The sequence below is a fragment of the Lytechinus pictus genome, chromosome 16, assembly GCF_037042905.1.
Source record: "Lytechinus pictus isolate F3 Inbred chromosome 16, Lp3.0, whole genome shotgun sequence".
In the NCBI taxonomy this organism is placed as follows: domain Eukaryota; kingdom Metazoa; phylum Echinodermata; class Echinoidea; order Temnopleuroida; family Toxopneustidae; genus Lytechinus; species Lytechinus pictus.
This window is the reverse complement of record NC_087260.1, coordinates 1,252,638-1,273,413: the sequence shown is the minus strand read 5'-3', so window position 1 is coordinate 1,273,413 and position 20,776 is coordinate 1,252,638. Positions and strand designations below refer to the sequence as shown.

The following is a 20,776-nucleotide window of genomic DNA, read 5'->3' as shown; positions in this document are numbered from 1 at the left end:
GATATAACAAGATTATTATCTGAACGTCGATCTGGGTGGCACTTTTAAGCTTCCATAATTTCTGTTGTATTTTATTATATGAAATATTAAATTTTTCATGTGAAACAAATTTTTCTTCCTCCCTGAATAAGTGGAAATACCATTGTTTTAACATTTCATGTTTCAGTTAAGTTGTTCCTACTGTCAGATTTGTTTAAAAAAATGAAATATTGTATAATTAAACATTTTAAAAAAAATAGTAAGCGAGGGACATCATCGAATCTGCATATCACTTAGTTGTGCATATAACTGTTTTCTGAAAAATAAATGAAACTTTAAAATGCCATAACTTTCTCATTTTAAATCCGATTTTGATGAAATTTTCAGGATAAAAAATTCGGAATTCTTTGTCAGAAGGAATGAAATCAAGTCCTCCATAAATGTTTTTAAAAAGAATTATAAGAAATTACTGTTACAAAATTACACTTATTATCAGGCTCATTTTTATCCTTATGTGTCTTTTGTTATGTCTGTTTAGGGTTTGTAGGTTTTTGTTAATCGCTTATTTTCTTATAAATATCATCTTGTTATTCATTTGAAATGTGCTCTCTATTCATTTGTGTTTGTATGTTACTTGGTTTTAATTTATAGTTTGTATTATTGGTGGCAGTATTTCATAAGACTTCAATGTTTTTCCAAGCTGTCTCCACATTGTATTGTATTGTATATATATTAACCATGTAATATTATTGTTTTTAATTTTGAATGAAATAAATTGAAATTGAATAGAATTGAATAGTTCTTACGGTCTGGTTTCCATCAGGCCAGAACGTATATTAAAATTTCTGCTAGATAGCGATTCGCGCTCCCAGTAATTATTTAGTTACATACACAGCTTGTTCACGATCACAATCATATTGCTCAGAATGTTTAATTTTCAGGACTAAATGAAATTTCCGTTAAAAAATTAGCTCGCGCTCGTACTATTTAATTAGGGTTTATATCATTTATGTTTTGTGGGAATAAAACGAATACATTAGCAAAAAGTTTTATCGTCTTCAAGAAAATACCTTATACAATCCTTATGATCATTGCTCATGTGAAATTCCTTCCGATAAAATGGAATCAAAGTCTTGATATTAGACTTGTATCTGCTTCGATCATCATTCACATTATAATGATTAGAAAAAAAAGAACTTTAGAAGTAGCAACAACGATAATAATAAAATTATTATAATAATTAACAATTTGTAGTTCGGGCCTGCACTCCCCGCTTCATGATTTTGAAATGAAAATAAACTGGCACTGACGTATTATCCCTAAAGAATAAGGGCAAAGGCTACCATACTCATATGGTATACTCATATACTAACATGTGCATGTGATCGCAAGGCCAGCCCCCCCCCCCCCCCGGGGGGGGGGGGGGCACTTCCATAAACGAGTGGATGCGTGACCGGCCAAAACACGTAAAAAGGATATCTTTTTCAAGACATGCAGGGCGAGATGCAGGGCATCTTACGTACGTGTCAAAAACACTAAAATAATGAAAACGGTATATATTTCGCTAGGAAATTTTGTTTACGGTCCAATTTTCGAGCAAGGTTGTAAAAAGATTATATATACGTGTTTATGGCCCGGTTTGAGCGATCGAGGTAAACCCACTTAACGCAAAGGTAATTAAAGCCGACGTCCGTGACATAATTAAGATATCGTTGTACTTGTTTATGGGGGTGCACTTTCAGGACATAAAAAAATACTTGTTTAGGGTGCTTTTCGAAACTCCATGGTCACGCGTGTTTCAAAGGAAGTGCCCCCCCCCCTCTCCCGGGGTCAATCACGTGTTCATATCTGCTGATCAGACGCTGGCTGTCATATGACACCTGCTTGATAATTTATGGTCTCTTTTAAACTTTTACATCTTTAGAATGAATGCTTCCTCAACAATTCTTGTTCTGGGCCTGGCCGTTCTCCTGGGTTATCTCTTCCATACCCCCGTACCGCAAGGCATGGTAGATCAATGGCATTACAGATTTATGATTGCTGGAATAAAGGCAGGAGCGCTCATTGTAAGTACGGCCTACTAATAAAGTTCAATATAGTGGATTGCATGTATTGTGAATGTGATTCGAGTCGCGTGGTTCTATCGATCTTCTACGTCTGCTTGAACTTTGAACTGAGGAACGAGCCAAGTTAGTAGTCTTGACCGTCAGGTCTCTCTTTGAGTGTGTTGATAATTGCAGGTTTAGATGCCTGTTATACCCGTTTTGCGTCTTGATCGGTGTGTGGAACAGGTTTTAAATTCAAATAGTCATGGCCATTCTGTTATCTGTTTGAGGGAGCGTGTGTATATGCGGCAAATCATTCATGAATTATACGAGCAGATCATTTGACTTTATTATATATATATATATACACAACAAAAAAAGTAAGTCCCCCCTAAATCAAATTGCTGTAACTTTTGAACGGAATTATTTTGAGATATGATATTTCGTAGGTGGTTTTCTACACTCATTAAGCAACCTCTGGGAGAAAATGAGATTGATCGGTTGAGTCATGCATGAGTAATTAAAGATTGAATTAAAAATGACAATTTTTGAAAGTCACAAGAGTCGTTTTTCAGATTGTGCAAATACAAAGCTGGGCAAAAGTAGTTTTTAGGTGAATTTTATGGTGTTAATGCTGTTTTACTATCCATCATTTAGCCACTCCACACACAATTTTGATATCGTATGTTCATGGTTGAGTGAGCACAATAATGCAGGGGCCGCGGGGGGGGGGGGATTGGCCAGCCCCCCACTTTTTTCCAAAAGCATGTACAAAAATGTAAAAATTACCATACGATTGTGATTTTTTGCATGGTCAGCCCCCCCCCCCCCCCCACTTTGAAAACCGTTCCGCGGCCCCTGTATAGTGACGTATCATCAAAGGGGTTTATGGTAGTATCCTCTACAACTTGTTAGATCATGTTAAAATGTGAAAATGTTGGTGTCTCCCCCGATTATAGGCCCCTCCCCCATTTTAAAATTCTGGATCCACCACTGATTTGTCCATAGATAAAACTGATCATGAGAATTTGTAAGAAAAAATACATTTATGCAGTATAAAGAGTATTCATTCCTAAGTTTTCGAATGTGCTCGCTCAACCATGAAAATTTTAAAAATTCGGAAAGTGTGTGGTGATAGAAATGATGGATGATGAAAGCAACAGCAATTAAAGTCACATTTGAAACCAAATTTGCCCCCAATATTCACTTTATTACCATTTATAATGGGTCCGTGACATTGAAAATACCCAATTTCCCACTTTGATGTGTGCCCACTCATCCATAAATAAATAAATCGATTTCATTTTTGCACAGAATTCTGCCCAAAGGTTGATAAACATTACTGCCAAATGACATTGCTAAAGACAGCCTTGAAAAAAGTTCCACCACATTGAATAGGGGGTTACTTATTCTTAAACATATGCACCCATAATGTACACAAGTCTATGAGAGAGGAAGTCAACATTTTAACAAATATGAAATGAGGGTTTGTTTCATGGACGGTTTTTGTTACTTCTGCCAACAGTTATTTCATGAAACTTCGCACATGGCTTCAGTGTAACACTATCCAAAATGTGCGCACACCAAAATAACCATTTGATACGGCACAGAGTGGGGCCAGGGCCTTGAACTTTCTTCTCATTTGCATAATTTTCGAATATTGTGTGCTCACTGATGCATTAAACATCCGGATTTTCATAAAAATCAAATCAAATCAACCATGCAAGGAGGTTTGTGATAGATATCCATAGTTACAAATTGCATTTTTTCCAATAACGTAAAAAAGAGCTAATCACATTCCACATGTTCATTCAAGCGTGAGTGTTTAATTAAACGCCTTTGAATCATTGAAGCATGTTAATTGGTCATGAACATAACGAAAAAGTTGAGAAAAGATCATTTTCAGTTACCAAAATGAAACAATACTTGCCTATGATATTTGAAAATCGCATCTTTTGTTTTCAATAAATGTTCATTGAACCGTGAAACAATGAATATTGTTGAAGATACTCTTCCCAAAAATAACTGTCATCATAATCTATCATTTTTATTGATAGAAATGTGTAAAAAATCCCATTATAGCAAATTTGGACTTGTGTTCATTCAACCGTGAAATTTAGCCAGAAAAGTTGTATCGTCTTTTAGAAAGTACCTTTTACAAGCCTTCTGACTATTTTTCATGATGAGAATGTGGAATTAGTTCCAATAAAAATGGAATCAAAGTCATGATATTTGGCTTGTGACTTTTAAAAAGTTACATTTTTGCCTTCTGACGGTGCTCACTGAAGCATGACGTAAAATATGTCCATAACATTAACTCAGAGGGTAGCCTATAAAATTACCTACACGCTCATGTAAAATTATATTAAAAACTCGCATTGGTTCGGAAATTATTGATGTTTGTTTAAGGGGGGACTTACTTTTTTTGTTGTGTATATATATATATATATATATAATTATATATATATATATATATATATATATATAGTGTGATGATAAGTTTACTTCTACCAATCGCTGTTGAGTTGTGAATATTAAACATAATGATATGAAGCGAGGCCAACTGTTGAGTTGGCCTCGCTTCATCTCATTATATATATATATATATATTTCTATATATAATATTGTGAGGTCTACAGAGACTCGGGGCTTAGTTTAGTTCTTTTATTATACTGGTATATTTTTAGGCATTTCAAAATACAGATTTATTTTTTGTTGTAGTAAGTATTTGCATTGAATTTGTGCAATTGATTTTCATTTCCATGATTAACATTATAAAACATACAATTCCAACATTCATCATATATTATATAAACAAATGCAAATGAAATATGATAATGATTTGGTCCGTATTAACTACGAATTCCAAACATTTGCAAAATATTTTTAACGAAATTTTTACATGGAAATAAGGGGATCGACTAAAAATCATTGCTTGTAGAGCAAGTATATGTGTGATGCACGCGCGATTTTAAGACAGGTGCGTTTGTATGCCCAGTACATAGATAAAAGGACGGGGTATAGTCTCTTTTTAGAAAATGTATCAGGCGATCGAAGGGGAAAGGACAGACAGAGGCCAAATGACAGACCAAGTTGCATCGGTTCATAATAGATCTCTCTAAGGTTTGCCTTCCTTAATTAACTCACAACTATGAATTTTCTTTCAATACCAGGCGACTTTGCGAACTTATGTAAACCCTGGTGATGAGGGAGCCTACTACCGAACCTTTAGCTACTTATATGGAGTGCTTTTAAAGGCCCCGGACTCGAAGATTCAGGGTTCGAACGTCGAAGCACACTACACTAAATTTGACGGGGTTCGGGTCTTGATCTACACGCCTCTTACTGAAAGAAGAGACCTTTCCCCCGGACTGATCTATTACCATGGAGGAGGATTCGGATTTGGATCTACAAGTAAGATGAAAGCCAGAAGCGGATTCGAAGGGGGGGGGGGATGGCGCGGGTGCACCCTGTAAAATACCTTCGAAGTGATGACTTTTTGTGCTTGTCAATTTTTCAGGACACTTGCACCCTGTAAAAGTCCGACTATGGATCTGCTCCTGATGAAACTATAATCATTCAATCAGTGCATGTGATTCCCGGGGGGGGGGGGGGGAGGGGGGGCACTTACATTGACGAGTGGATACCATGCGCGACCAAAAAAACACGTAAAAAGGATGTCTTTTTCACGATAGGGCACGTTACGTACGTAACGTGATAAGGGTGTCAAAAATACAAAAATAATGAAAAAAGGGTATCTATTTCGCTAGGAAAATTACGTGTTTAGGGTCGAATTTGCGGGGATGATAAAACAAAATTAAAATGTTTTATAAAGGATGTCCTTTTTGCCCCAACACTCCGTGTTTAGAGTCCGATTCGCGCGAGGTGTAGAAGGTGGGGTCGTACTAAACCAAATAAGGTAAAGCCGACGACCGAAGGACCCGTAACAATAAAACATTCCTGTACTTGTTTAGGGGTTCATTTCAGGGAATATTTGCCAAGAGTATCGTTTTGTTTCCAATACTTGTTAAGGGTAGGGTTTCACACGCCAATACTTGTTAAGGGGTGCATTTTCAGAATATGGAAATTACGTGTTTAGGGTGCTTTTCGAGACCCCAAGTCGCGCATGGTATCCACTCGTGAATGGAAGTGGCCCCCCGGCCCGGGATGTGATTACGGTTACGTTGATGGTTAGCGCAAAGTGTAATAGATAACGATATAAAAATTGGTTACACTTCGTAATTCCGAAGGTTCGTATTTCCGAAGGTTCCGTAATTCCGAAACACGTAAATTGCCTATACCTCGATGTTCGTTAATCCAAAAACGTAAAATGGTTCGTTAATCCGAACATTTGTGGCGTTATTCCGAAGGTTCGTTATTCCGAAGGTTCGATAATCCGAAAACGAAATAAGGTTCGATGTTCCGAAGGTTCGTTAATCCGAAAACGAAATAAGGTTCGTTGTTCCGAAGGTTCGTTCATCCGAAAACGAAATAAGGTTCGTTGTTCCGAAGGTTCGTTAGTCCGAAAACGAAATTACGTTAGTTAATCATTTCGTTTTCGGACTAACGAACCTTCGGAATTACGAACCTCATTTCGTTTTCGGATTAACGAACCTTCGGAAATACGAACCTTCGGAATAACGAACATTCGGAATAACGAACCTTCGGAATAACGAAGCTTCGGAATTACGAATGTATGCGTAAAAATTGACAGATAAAAGCTAGCATTGATCCAGTTTAGATGATGAGAGTATACTTGGTGAAAGTCGCAAAAAGTAACTACTTTAAAACATTAATTGCCATTAATCACTTGCCCCATTTGATCTGCTCTTCTCTAGTATCCTGAATACTCCTTCTCATTTGTAGTGACTGTCATTATACATTGCATTCGGCCCCACCATCTCTTTTTTTTCCTTTCCATATTTCCCAATCACAAGGTCTACTATTTAAATTCACAATAAACTATATGACACGCACATTGTTTCATTTAAAAGTATTTATATTACAGTTACCAGTAGTATTTTCATTGAGAGTCATGCATCAACATTATCTTTAGGGTATGGCTTTGATTGATTTGTTTTATGTTTTGCCTATTTGGTTCTATCATCATAATCATGTTCATGATTATTCCCCTTCCTTTGTATCTGCAGAGACCGCCGGTCCGATTACAAGATATCTCGCCGAGCAACTTGATATGGTGGTAGTATCTGTCGAGTAAGAACTCTCTCTACAGTAGTTTACCATAATTAAATAGACTCTCCTATACTCAACACGCTTATGGTGGCCAAAAATGTGCCAGGCTGAATTATTGATAGGGTGGCACTCGATCAGCTATTTTGTTGAAGAGTTTGTAGCAGCTTCACCAATAGATTCATATTAAGAGCAAAATGCAATTAGACCAGGTTCATATACGCGTAATCTTCTAACCATGTTAATGTTAATTGCGATTTTATTGGTATATAACACGCCTTGAAATATGTATTGTAACTAGATATATGAGAGACGGGTTAAAAATTTGCATCCGGAGCGAGCAATTGGCTTCTAATATATGACAATCCAGACTAAAACAGCGAAGAACCTTAATTACATTTCAGTCAGTTAACGCTCACATACCTGAGTGAAAGGTACTTGCAGGTCAGTTATGATGGTTTGAAAACATAGAGATAAATCACCTTCGTTAAAGCAAGTCTGTCTGTAGACCTCGAGAAATCGAAATGAAAATAATAGAACATAAAGGACAAGTCCACCCCAACAAAAAGGTGATTCCAATAAAAAGAGAAAAATCCAACAAGCATAACGCTGGAAATTTCATAAAAAACGGATGTAAAATAAGAAAGTTATGACATTTTAAAGTTTTGTTTAATTTCACAAAACAGTTGTATGCACATCTCGATCGGTCGGTATGCACATGAGGGAACTGATGACATCACTCACTCACTCACTATTTCTGTGAAATATTATAATTTTCTCCCCATTGTCCCGTGAAATAAAGTTTCATTTCTCCCTGAACATTTTACGGGTCAGTCAAGTTAGTCTTGATTGTAAAATCTGTAAAAATTTAAATATTGTATAATTCAAACAATAAAAAACAAAAGAAATAGTGAGTGAGGGACACCATCGATTCTCTCATTTGCATGTGACTAAAATAATAGTGCATATAACCATTTTGTGAGAAAAAAAGCAAAATTTTAAAATGTCATAACTTTCTTATTTTACATCCGATTTTGATGAAATTTCAGCATTATGTTTGTCTGATTTTTCTCTATTGATTCAAATCAACATTTTTCTGAGGTGGACTTGACTTTTCAGATTGAACGATCGAAAGACAAATCCGAGTGACCGTATAAAACTGTTTTTGTTTTGTATTTCCAGCTATCGCCTTGCACCAGAACACCCTTTTCCAGCTGCGGTAGAAGACAGCTTCACAGCAACAAAATGGTTTCTTAATCATGCTCATGAATATGGTGTCAACGCCAACCGCGTGGTCTTAAGCGGCGATAGCGCTGGTGGTTTTCTAACAGCTGTCATCAGCCAACTCGTCTTCGATGATCAATCTATACCCGACATCAAGGTCCAAGTTCTTTTTTATCCATGGACACAGTGCTTTGACTTCAACACGCCGTCTTACCAGAAATACGTGGTCAATTATGGGGATTCTGGTTTGGTGGCGAAGCCTCGAATGGCTGAATTTCTCTCCGCTTATCTCCTCGGACGATTCGATGGTCCATTCATGAAGCAGATGCAAAAGAACGATCATGTAAGTGCTGAATTCAAACAGTCCAAAATCTACAAGACAGTTCTCGACCATGATATCATTCACCATCGTTCGGGAGTGCCTTTGACTTCTTTGCCCACTCATCAGGAATCCTTGAAAGGAGGCAATGACACCATATGGGAAGAAATCAAAGACCGAATGCTTGATCCAAGAATAGCTCCTCTTTTCCGGAAGGATTTTAAAGGTATGATTAATAATTTGTGACATGTTGTAGTTCCGACTAATTTCACAAAACAGTTAATTTCAGAAAACATCATGACCGGTGAAGCACACGAAATTTGCAAAAGTAATTCCTTTGTTTAAAAAGGGTGATAAATTAGATGTTAATAATTACCGCCCAATTTCTTTGTTATCTACTTTGTCGAAAATACTTGAAAAGATTATTTATAAAAGAACTGTAATTTTTTTCAAATCAAATAATATTTTTTCAAATTCGCAATTTGGATTTAGGGAAAAGCATAGCACCACACATGCATTATTGAGTTTCATTGAAAAAGCGGCACATTCAATCGATAAATCTTCTCATTTAATTGGTTTGTTCCTGGACTTCTCCAAGGCCTTCGACACCGTTAATCATGATATTTTACTTAACAAATTACATCATTATGGATTGCGTGGGAAGGCCTTGGAGTGGTTCAGGAGCTACCTCATGAATAGGAAGCAATATGTCTTTCTAAACGGTTGCAATTCTCAAATGAAAAAAATTAATTGTGGAGTTCCCCAGGGTAGTCTTTTAGGCCCGATTTTGTTTATAGTTTATATTAATGATTTTGGTAGATCATCAGATGTTCTTTCTTTCATTCTCTTTGCGGACGACTCCAACTTATTTTTTTCACATAAAAATCATCTTCACCTTGCTAATATAATCAACTCTGAACTAGAAAATGTCACCGAATGGATAAGAGCAAATAAATTGTCACTAAATCTTCAAAAAACAAAATATATGTTGTTTATCAACTCTATAAATACACTTCCTGTTGATGTTATTTTTGATGAAACTCCCTTGGAAAATGTATCCCATATTAAGTTTCTTGGAATAATAGTCGATAATAAGCCCTCATGGAAATTTCACATAGATAACATATGTAAAACTATTTCACGCAACATTGGTATAATTAACAAGCTTAAATTTTGTTTACCATTATCGTCTCTGCTGACATTATATTCATCCCTTATATTGCCTTATTTAAATTATGGAATTTTAGCGTGGGGTAATACACAACAAACACTCTTAGACAAATTACTCCTATTACAAAAGAAATCTCTACGTATTATATGTCAAACGGCATATTTGTCTCATACTGACCCATTATTTTTTTTAAATAAAATATTGAAAATTAAAGACTTATATTTGTTTAATCTCGGTCAGTTTATGTATAACTATAACAACAACAACCTCCCAAATGTATTTAATTCAATGTTTCCAAAAAATCAATCCATTCACAACTATCCAACAAGGCGATTGGGTGAATTTCATTTACCACTTTTAAGAACTTTGCGGGCTCAGAACACATTTATATATGATGGACCGAAGTTATGGAACTCACTTCATAATGATATAACAAATGCAACATCTTTGAACTTTTTTAAGACTAAATTCAAATTATCTCTATTAAAACCTATATTATAATATACTCCCAAATTAAGTTTAATTCATCATCTCTGTCAAGTCATCATTATTACTTTAAAGACTTTATGAGATGCTAAGTTTAGTTCCTCTTGAACCTGTAATTGCGATTTGATTTATGTAGTATATTTATCATAAAATCGACAAGTAAATCATTGAAATGATATATAAAGTAATAGTGAGTCAGTAAGTACATCGATCGACTGTCTCATTTGCATATCACTGTTATGTGCGTGTTATGTAAAATACAAACAACTTTCAGTCATAACTTTCTTAGATTACATTCGATGTTAATAATTTGTCAATGTTATTTTTCATGCTGGTTGCTATATTTCTCTTTTTATCTGAATCAACTTTTCATTATGTTGCCAAAATATTTCGATATGATTGTAGGCCTATATACTGAATAATATATAAAGATCTAGTTGAAAGATTATACTTTCAGTTGCATTAGATGTTAAATGTTTCGCAAAAATCAATTTGCCACATATAGGTTTGCCTGCCGCGTTCATTGCTACTGCAGATCTGGACAGCCTTCGGGATGATGGAATCTTCTACGCCAGACTTCTGGTTGATGCTGGAGTGAAGGTGGATTTGAAGAACTACATTGGGGCTTACCACGGCATCGTATCTGCTGGTCCCATCCCAAATATACCGACCGGTGTAAAAATTGTGAATGATGCCATTCAATTTATTAGAGATAATGTATGAATATCCTCATTGCAGAAATGTATGATGTAATGTATTCCACATTAAATCCAACGAAAAATTCAAATTTCCATTGCATATCTTGAAGAATACTCTATTTTGGCATTTGCTATATGAATTCAACCATGTTAAGATTAGTTTTACAAACCATTGGATTGCTGTGGACTTACGTAGAGAATGATAACGTCTGATTGTGTGACTCAGATTCGAACCAAGGTGATTAGAGTACAACCAGGGGCGAATGGGGGGGGGGGGGATTCGGCCACCGTCTTTCCCCTCTTTTAATCATATTACGTTACCCCATGGAAGAACAGGGCTGTTTAGCATAGCTCTGAAATTGGCTACACAACCGTATCATTTTATTATTATTGTTGTTATGTTATAAAACAAGCAAGGCAAAATTTCTATTTTAGTGGAATGTATTATGCCTAGGAATGAGAACCTTTTTTTTGCTTGCCAAATTGTCCATTGAAAATGTCATTGATGTGATAGTGAAGGCCCTTTTTTCTGTTGTAAAAAATTTGGAGAAACTGCCCCCTCCCCCTTGAAAATCCTGGATCTGTCCCTGAATATATAACCACAAGTCTTTAAACTTTAGTTAGATTGGTCACTGCCCTTGATCAAAATAATAAGAAATTATGTTAACTCAAGACAAATATCCATGGCCTTGTTGCCATCATTTCATAAATTTCAAAGATATGTAACGATGTCGTGTTTGTGGTTAAAAGTACTAAAATATTAATTGAAATGAATGGAAATAAGTACAGGCTAGATGAAAATTTTGACAATACTGAAATTATTTGCAACCTCTTTACAAGATATAATTTGGTTCCTTGTTTTTCAAAATACGGCGTGATTCAACAAATGCACTTATAATTATCATCTGTTTAAAGATGGTGATTAGTTTTGTAATTATTTTTGTGTATTTTATTAGATAGAGTACTTCTCCCTCTTTCAAAAACATTGATACGAAATTTGAAATTGTTGGCAACTTGGCATCCTATTCACGGTTCTGGAATTAATGATTTTTAGTCCACCTTGCAAAAAGTGTAAAATACAGTTGTAAACCTCTGTGCCACGTATCTAATTTATCTCTTTCGAGGGAATCTTTCCAGATATTGCTCAGGTAACACCCGGTGATAAATGTGTATTATATTATCAATTATTACCGACCTATATCTGTTCTCTCAAACATTGCATTGCCTGATTTCGAGCTGTTTCATAATGACCGCGGATTTTTTAAAATTATTTATTACAAATCAGACAAGGCATTATTGAAGCTAATGCAATTGAAATCACATGGTACGTCCAAAGTTTACCCCACGGCAGAGACTGTGTTCCTTGTAACCGGAACTGAGAGGGCACGCAGTGTCACTGAGGTCTTGCGAAACTTTGGTCGATTCCCCAGCACACGCTGGCCAACCTGTCCTGCTGTCTGTCTGTACATATAAGGAAGTACGACAGCAGCAACAAGTGACAACCTAAACATGCGACGATCTGGTCGTCGAATAACAATGTGGACACCAGAGAAGCCGTTCCGGAGATACTGCAGTAACCATCGGAAGAGGGCAACGAGAGATTGACATCGCGTCGGAATGGATTGGACTTTTCACAGAGTTCGCTTAATCGAATATCCCGTATTGTGCAGCAGCTCCAAATCAGTCGATGCATTGATTGGAGTTGGTGCAAATGAGTCTTCATCCAGTCAGCTTAACTTACTCCTGTTAAGTCAACCGTGAATAGGATCACAACAAATTTGGCATCAAATGAAACAGAAAGAAGTACGCACACTGTAATATAATCACAAATGGAAGCACATTTCACACTTACTTAATCTCTAGCAAAGTTCAGTTGTAAATGATTTTCCCCAAAAAACTCTATATCTTCCAAAGGCCTTTCAAAAATGAAGGCTATCCTCTGTTTCACAGGCAAACAGTGGGGCTGTATATAGACGGAAAAGTTCTGTGCGAGTCCGAATGAGGGCAGAGAAAACAATCCTAGCAGATGATTTCTGCAGTCTCTGAATTTGGTCTAAGTCCTTCTGGCCAAGAACACTAGAGAGACTATTGCAAGGAGTCTAGTCTGGAAAGAACAAGAGCCCTGACAGCAGCACGGCATGTTTGCTTATGAAACTTCTCACCCTCTAGAGGTTACGAACGTGATACTTGACGTTTCTGCAGACCAAGGTGACGTGAAGGCACAATGTTATTCCGAGATTGCGAATACATGGCTCTAAATATTTATCATTGATTGTCAGTCTAACATCATCGATTCGGACATAAATTATGATGGATCATGTGGAGAAGCAGAGGCAGGATTTCAGTGATATAGCAGATGAGTTTCTGAACAGCAGAATTAACCCGTTGTATACCCCAGGGTAGTGTTCTCGGCCCCATTTTGTTTTTAATGTATGTTAATGATCTCCCAGATTCAGTGCAGACTTCAGCCAAACAGTGTTTTCTGACGATTAAGTTGTATGTTCGTTCTGATGTTCCAGGGGCCACCGGTAAATTGCAAGATGATTTGACTGAGAATGAGGCCTGGGCTGAGAAGTGGCAACTACGTTTTCACACAGATAAATGTACTGTTTTGAAGATTGGAAGAAGTAGTTCTGACTCTGATATGACCAAAGGTTCGCAATCGGTTGTTCTACGTAAATGTGAAAGTGAGAGAGATTTAGGAGTTCAGGTAGACTCACGTCTTTCTATCAAGGAGAACATTTCTAAAGTGGAGTCAAAGTCTAATAGACTGCTTGGTATTATAAGAAGAACTTTCGTACATTTCAATAAGACCTCTATTAAGCTTTTGTTTAAGAGTATTATTCGCCCTATCTTAGAGTATGGCCAGGCTGTGTGGTCACCGTATATAAGCTGGGTGAGCACATACGGTTAGAGAGTGTCCAACGTAGAGCTACTAAATTGATCACAGGTATTAAGCACCAATCATACTCTGAACGTCTTCGCCTCCTGAAATTGCCATCACTCAGTCACAGACGTAAAAGAGGTGACATGATTGACGTGTACAAATATCTGCATGGTTACTATGATTCAAGTTCTGAGCTTTTCTATCTGAGACGTGGTGGTAGAACACGTGGTCATTCCTTAAAGCTAGAGAAAAGATATTCACGTCTTGATGTGCGTAAGTTTTTCTTTGCTAACCGAGTGATAGGTGTGTGGAACAGTCTCACAGAAGATATAGTTACTGCTTGTTCAGTGATTGCATTTAAGAATAGACTGGATAAGCATTGGGAGAGGATTGCCTATGACTTTGAGTAATTTTTGTTTCTTGTGTGTTTCCATGGAATTTTTCACTGTCTACGATACCCCTGCCACCCCTCCATGCCAACATAAGTAGCGCATCAAATTTTGTCTGAAGGAGAGCAGCAAGACATTTCTACTTTGATCGATGAACAGGCTTAGTCCTACAACATCGTTGGAGTAAACTAAACTAAACTATTTGACTTATATTTCTAGTTTACTTGTAAAACATTCATAAAATCATGGACTTACAGCATGATAAAATCAGTCGTCAAGCTGCAATCGTATGTTTTTAAATAAATCGTGAATCTTGTATAAAAAAAATTATGTAAATCTATTTTTATACATTATTTCTTCTTGTCAGGTTACAATGTATTGATACAGCTAGAGTTTGATAGGATCACAACATCGAACGGGTTTTCTTAATTCAGCATTTTATCACGAATGAATTCACTATATCAGAAGTAATTGAAACAATGTTGTTTGATGTTCTTATTTCATGTCCGTTTACTTCTTGTTTCGACGGGCTTTCAATCCTTGATTTTTTTATTTTTACCCAAATTGTATGTCATATTGCTGAGAACATATACCTTAATTCCTTCATCAACTGCACATATAATTCATATTTCTGTACGAACCGTGTGACTTTGTAGGCCTATACGTGTATACGTTAGCAGTTCAAGCATCGTGTTGCTTCTTGCCATCATTCTGCATCTTTGTGTTGGTTAAATGTACTAAATGTGTTAAATGGAAATAAATGAAAATACGTACAGTGTGATTTTTTTTTGTAGACAGAGTTTGATGACAACCATCGAATTCCCTCTTTTCTTCGATTTCCATCATAAATGCGTCCGTGTGTGATGATGATGTGTGTGGAGGTGTACGACTAAGGTTTAACCATAGAGATGTATACTAATAACGCTAGAGGGCGTACTTCGTCAAATCGCTGTGATTACGTGGAGACCGTCCGCCATTGCTCGATAGGTATTCGCAGCCTGCCATGCGCGTACAGTACCTATGAGGCATGTACACGGATGAGCACAGAACATGACAAATTGATGACATATGAGCACGAAAGCATATGGAAAAGCAAAATTGTAAATATTCCACTGGATTAAAGTTCAAATAACAACAAAAATCTAGCAAAACTGAGGTCAAAAGGCCTATATAGGCCTATCTATAGCGCATAATATAGGCCTATACAGCATAGAGCTATAATACAGGCAAACGATTTAAAGCCCCAATTGTTTTTGCTTAGGTAAAATTTCGATACATTAATATGACTTCTATTTTCTAATGATTTGGAAGAGATGAATATCAAAAATAACATTTAGGCCTAGGTCCTGATAAACAAATTTAATGTGTTTTAATATGATTTGGTGTACATTAACCTAAGAAAAAGTTCATAGGCCATTGCATATCACAGTGTCTGATGCATCCGAGACACTGTATCGAAGAAAAACACGATTGTATTTTTAATTTTATAGTTTCCTAATTACTATTATGCTGATTGCTGATAATTTATTTCTTCACTTTAGATAATTGTTATAATTCATTTTCCATATATATCTACACAATAGGGCCTATAAAACTCGATCCCTTTTCCCCATGTCTTACACGCTGATGTAAACCAACATCACAAAAACTCGCGAATCATAAAATGACTTTTTATTGATATTTGAAAATGATTTACGCATTGATTTAGTTAAAAATTGATGATTTAGATTTCCTTTGCTGGCAACTATCCCATCATATTTATAAATATGTATATGTAAGTATACTTTCTTACTTGCGATCAATGTATAGAAAAGTTTGTTGACAGCAAAATTTGCATATCAAATGCGCGCATGCAGTCGTACAATTTTGCAATGTACAGGAGGCCTAATGGGGGGGGGGGGGGGGGTTAGGATGTTTATGTACAGTGTTATTGCCTTGCAAACATTTTAAAACTTCGGAGAGTAAACAAATCACAATGCGCAAAACAATTTTACTTTGATTTTCTGGAAAGTATAGACTTGATTCTCCCCGGCTGAAAATATGCTGATCGGCAAACTGGCTGAAATGTTTTGTTTATCGCCGTTGTTTCTGATCCTATAATGATTGGACCAATATTATGTGAACAAATCAAGGATAGAATAATAAGGAGAGGAAGAAGGGGAGAAGGAGAGAAGAAAAGGGGCGGGATTAGGATATATAATTTGTTTTATACTATAAAGAATATTATTACTACTGCAAGAGTGTATAAAACTAATATCATGAAAGAGATCAATGCAAACTTATCATAATTATGAAAACGGTTGCAAAATTGTGAGTACTAAAACCAAACATAATTATGAAACAATAATATTGCAAAAGTGACAATACTTGGAATAAGATATTAAAAATTGTCGGCTGCGGAGTGATCATCCTAATTTAATCTCAAATGTGATACCTGCCTTGAAATTGTGTTAATTAACTGTGTCTGTGTCGCTTGAATAAATTAACTTTATGGCAAATATTTGTAAGCACTGGCACCGGCCTAACATAATTATAAACAGATAAACACGCGTTTTGAATATCCAGTTTTGTTTTTCATTTTAAAAGTATAACTGAATTTGATTTTCTAGTTTTCTTCTTTTAATGTCATTTGCTTGCCTATGGACCTGAGTTTGATTATTCATTTTTTTAAATAAGATTTCCATGGATGAACAAAATTATTATATTATGTTATATATACGGCGTCGCGGAATGATTTTGAAAGTGATGGGGTGCATAAAATCACAATCATTTATTATGTGTAATGTTCATTTTCATTTCAGGGAGGGGTCCGGTCGCGCCCCCTGTATTTTATTTTGATCAGTATGTTAAAGCGAATTTGCTTAGGTGTGCTTGTTACTTTAATTGCACACACGGCCCCTAAAAAGCGAATTAAAATAAATCTAACTTAAAGTGAAGGGAATTAAAACTGTCATTTTTGAAAAGTTTGAACAAAGGCTATATTCTCGACATTTTAAATCAATATTTTATTTTCGGGCCATATAGGCCTGCAGATTTTGGGGAATTTGTTATGTTCCTATAAGAACAAAATCAGCACGTTCACCAAATAACACAAATTTCAACATTGATGGTGTAACGGGAGGCTCACCAAGAACAATAATGAGGTGCCCTTTAATAGCGCATGTAGATCAAAACACTAACTTAGAGAGTCAAAAGGGGCCTAAGCTTTCGATCCTAGCAGAATCTTCGTCGGAGGCAAAATGACAAACATAAAGTGGAACAACCATAATATAGACCACAGACATTCCTAGGCCAGACATAGGCCAAAACACTAACTTATACAAATTATTGTACAACTTAATATATAAAAATGATAGGCCTATATTTCATACAAATTAAAGCAAGTTACATATCATGTAGGCCTATATAGAAATTACAAAATTATATCCAACATAAACATAGAATCAAAGGACGTGAATGTGGGTAGGAGGACGATGCAGTTAAAGATAGGGAAATCCAGAGAAGGGCTAATTCACTCTCTTTTGAATTAATTGTCAATCTTTCTATTAATGTCCGCTGTATGTTTTTATTTTTACATGATTGTTTATATGATAGTATATCAACATTGTTATCTATTACAGGCCTATAAACGGACAGGTAAATGCAAATTATTTAGAATTTCATCCCGAGAAATCAGGTTTTTAAAATGCCAAATTAATAGCATAATCCCCATGTAATCACTCTAATAGTGTATTGAGATGCAATTTGTCATTCATATTTTCGATTGTAATGAGGTTGGATTCTTTTCTTTAAGATTCTTTTTTCTTTAAGGCCGGAGACGGCACCCCTTTTCACAGCGTTACAACGCACGAGCTATGTGTACATCCGGGTACTTTTGCAAATCGATACCTATCGAGCAATGGCCGACAATTCTCCGCGCAATCACAAACGTTAAGTACGCGCGCCTATGGCGACTCCGCACTCTAGCGTAATTAGTATACATCTCTATGGGTTTAACTTAGACCACTGCTCTGTGCTAAAATTATGGAAAGCCAAAAATGTCATGAGTGAGTGGTGAAGAAAGCGTCCTTCCGGAACAATTAAGAAAGATTTGAGAGAAAAATGAGTTGATACATTGAACTTATATTGTTAAAGGGGAATCCAGCCTTGGCCATAAAATGTTGTGTTGGGAAGGCGAAAAATAAATTAAACAGAATGGTATGAAAGAAATCGCGCAAGCAATAAGAAAGTTATAGCTGCTTTAAAATTGAGATCAATAGTATGTAGATTTCAAATTGGCAACTGGGTAAGTCAAGTATGACAAGAGGCAAGGACAACTTTCCCATAGGCCATGTACTTTATTATCAGGGATTTGTGGTTTTCTCCTAAGTATAACAATTCCCCTGGCCAGGGGCAGAAATCTAAATATAACCCAGGTAGTATATTGTTTCAGGTCCTCGTGAAGGAAAAATATAATTTGAAGTAAAACATAAAAAAAAAAAAATGAAATTTTAGCCATTTTATATACTGGAGTACATGGAAGAGTAGTCCTTGCCTTACATCACTATGACATCCCATATGCTGCCAATTTGAAGTCTGCATGGGTATAGTGATTACCAATATTTACAACTGTAAAAAATTCATAAGTTTCTTGTTATTTATCCTATATTGTTCAAACTTTCTACTATCAACTTGTCTGATTTTTCTTTATCTTATAAAAACAAGTTTTTATTTATTGGATTGGATTCCCCTTTGAAGATTTATGCTACTATTGGTTATCCATATCAGAGTTTTAATTTAACCCGACTTTACAATACGGGCCATATATACTATGATGATGTTAGACTCAACCGTCCGTATGTTAAACCACGGAGCTACGAGACCACCTAGCTGTAGACCATATGCACGTATTGAAAAACAGATCCGGACGATAGACTCCTTAAAAATGTTAAAGTGGCTGTTGATTCTATTTAAAAAAAAAACAATCTAAAAAATAATGTCGTTATCTTTTATTTTGCATTAATAAACATGCAAACGCACCCTTTCGACAAAGCCGGGGGGGGGGGGGGGGCCGGGGCTTTGGAAAAAGGATGCGGTTTCAGTCGACGTGACGTGACGCTCCCCAAGCATCGATCCTGTAGACAAATGCGGGGGGGGGGGGCGAAATCATTTTTCCCACCGCAGATGTGGACATCAATATGAATATTTATGACTTTCGTCTTCGGAATAAGACTATGCATGCCCGTCGACTTGTCTTAATAAAAGTGCTAATTGCCGCTCGCGTTGCATGCCAGAAATGACTCAGCACCCTAAAATCGCTGGTACCCTATAGCCTATAGGCTTAGATCTATATCTAGATCCAATTCTTAAATACTTATCAAATTGCCATTAATGACAAGAAAAATGTTAAGCTTAGCTATGACTATAGCCTATGCCAGAGCATTAACTTTTTCTCAAATCTGGACCTGCTATGCCTGCAGCCGACTAATGGTTAACTTAGAACTGGTTAATTCTGAACTCTGGGCCTACGTTTATACGTTAGACCGATTAGCTTGGTAGCCTTTGTTTAATAGGTCAAGTCCGTATACAAATCTAGTCCTAGATCTAAATAAGTTTAGTTTAGATCTAGTCTGGTCTCTAGATCATGATAGACCACTCTGATCTACACTCATGACCACGTAGGCCTATAACGTCGACGGCAAGCACAAATTAGAGTCTGCATAGCTATTCAATATATCGCCGAGTAAACTCAACAAAATTTAATAGATCGATAAGCATTTTCTTTACAAACACTAGCGTACCTATAAAGGGGGGGGGGGCTGCCCCCCTGACGAGTCACAGCTCATGCAGGGGACGTATCCCTGCCCTCCCTGACGAGTCACAGCTGAACCATGGGACGTACCCCCCCCCCCCTTGAGAAGCTAAATTAATAATTTGTAATGTAAAAATGCAATGAAAACAGTTTTGTGCCTTTCTCTTTTGAACCTGAAGACCTTTCTTTTGCTTGTCAATTTTTTTTTTCTGGTAAGAAATCTTTGATTTTTGGTTGAAAACCTTTTTGAAGTCCACGAGCATGCGTAGTCTTATTCCAAAGATGAAAGTCATGAATATTCATATTGATGTCCACAACTGTGGTGGGGAGGGGGGGGGGGGGTGTTTTGGACGAAGGGTTGGGTTCTCTTTTACGTGACGCGATCGATACTACCCATCCTTTCGATAAAAATCCCTTAAAAGGGCATGGCCTAATGTAATTAACAAATTCAACTTGAATTTGTTGAACATTGATTCCATTTCTATCTCGGGCAATGACATCCCCTTGTCAAAATCATGTCGCAATCTTGGAGTTATTTTTTATTCTCACATGTCAAACCAAGATTACAGGCATTTGCAGATCAGTTCGTTATCAATG

At 36.4% G+C, this 20,776-nt stretch overlaps 1 protein-coding gene across 3 annotated transcripts; it reads left to right on the top strand.

Moving 5' to 3' along the window:
- The first annotated feature begins 1,664 nt into the window (after window positions 1-1,664).
- Window positions 1,665-15,169, top strand: LOC129279651 (carboxylesterase NlhH-like). Of its 3 annotated transcripts, none has more exons than XM_054915755.2 (5): window positions 1,665-2,045; window positions 5,198-5,438; window positions 7,175-7,238; window positions 8,397-8,983; window positions 10,920-15,169. In XM_054915755.2, exons 1-5 carry the CDS (start codon window positions 1,905-1,907, stop codon window positions 11,135-11,137), a joined length of 1,251 nt encoding a protein of 416 aa, XP_054771730.2. In that variant the 5' UTR covers window positions 1,665-1,904; the 3' UTR covers window positions 11,138-15,169. The 3 variants fall into 3 exon arrangements, 1 of the variants encoding a protein (XP_054771730.2); XR_010296083.1 differs by having other exon boundaries at window positions 1,816-2,045; window positions 8,397-9,196; window positions 10,447-15,169; XR_010296082.1 differs by lacking the exon at window positions 10,920-15,169 and adding an exon at window positions 9,422-10,492 and having other exon boundaries at window positions 1,834-2,045; window positions 8,397-9,336.
- Window positions 15,170-20,776: the final 5,607 nt, after the last annotated feature.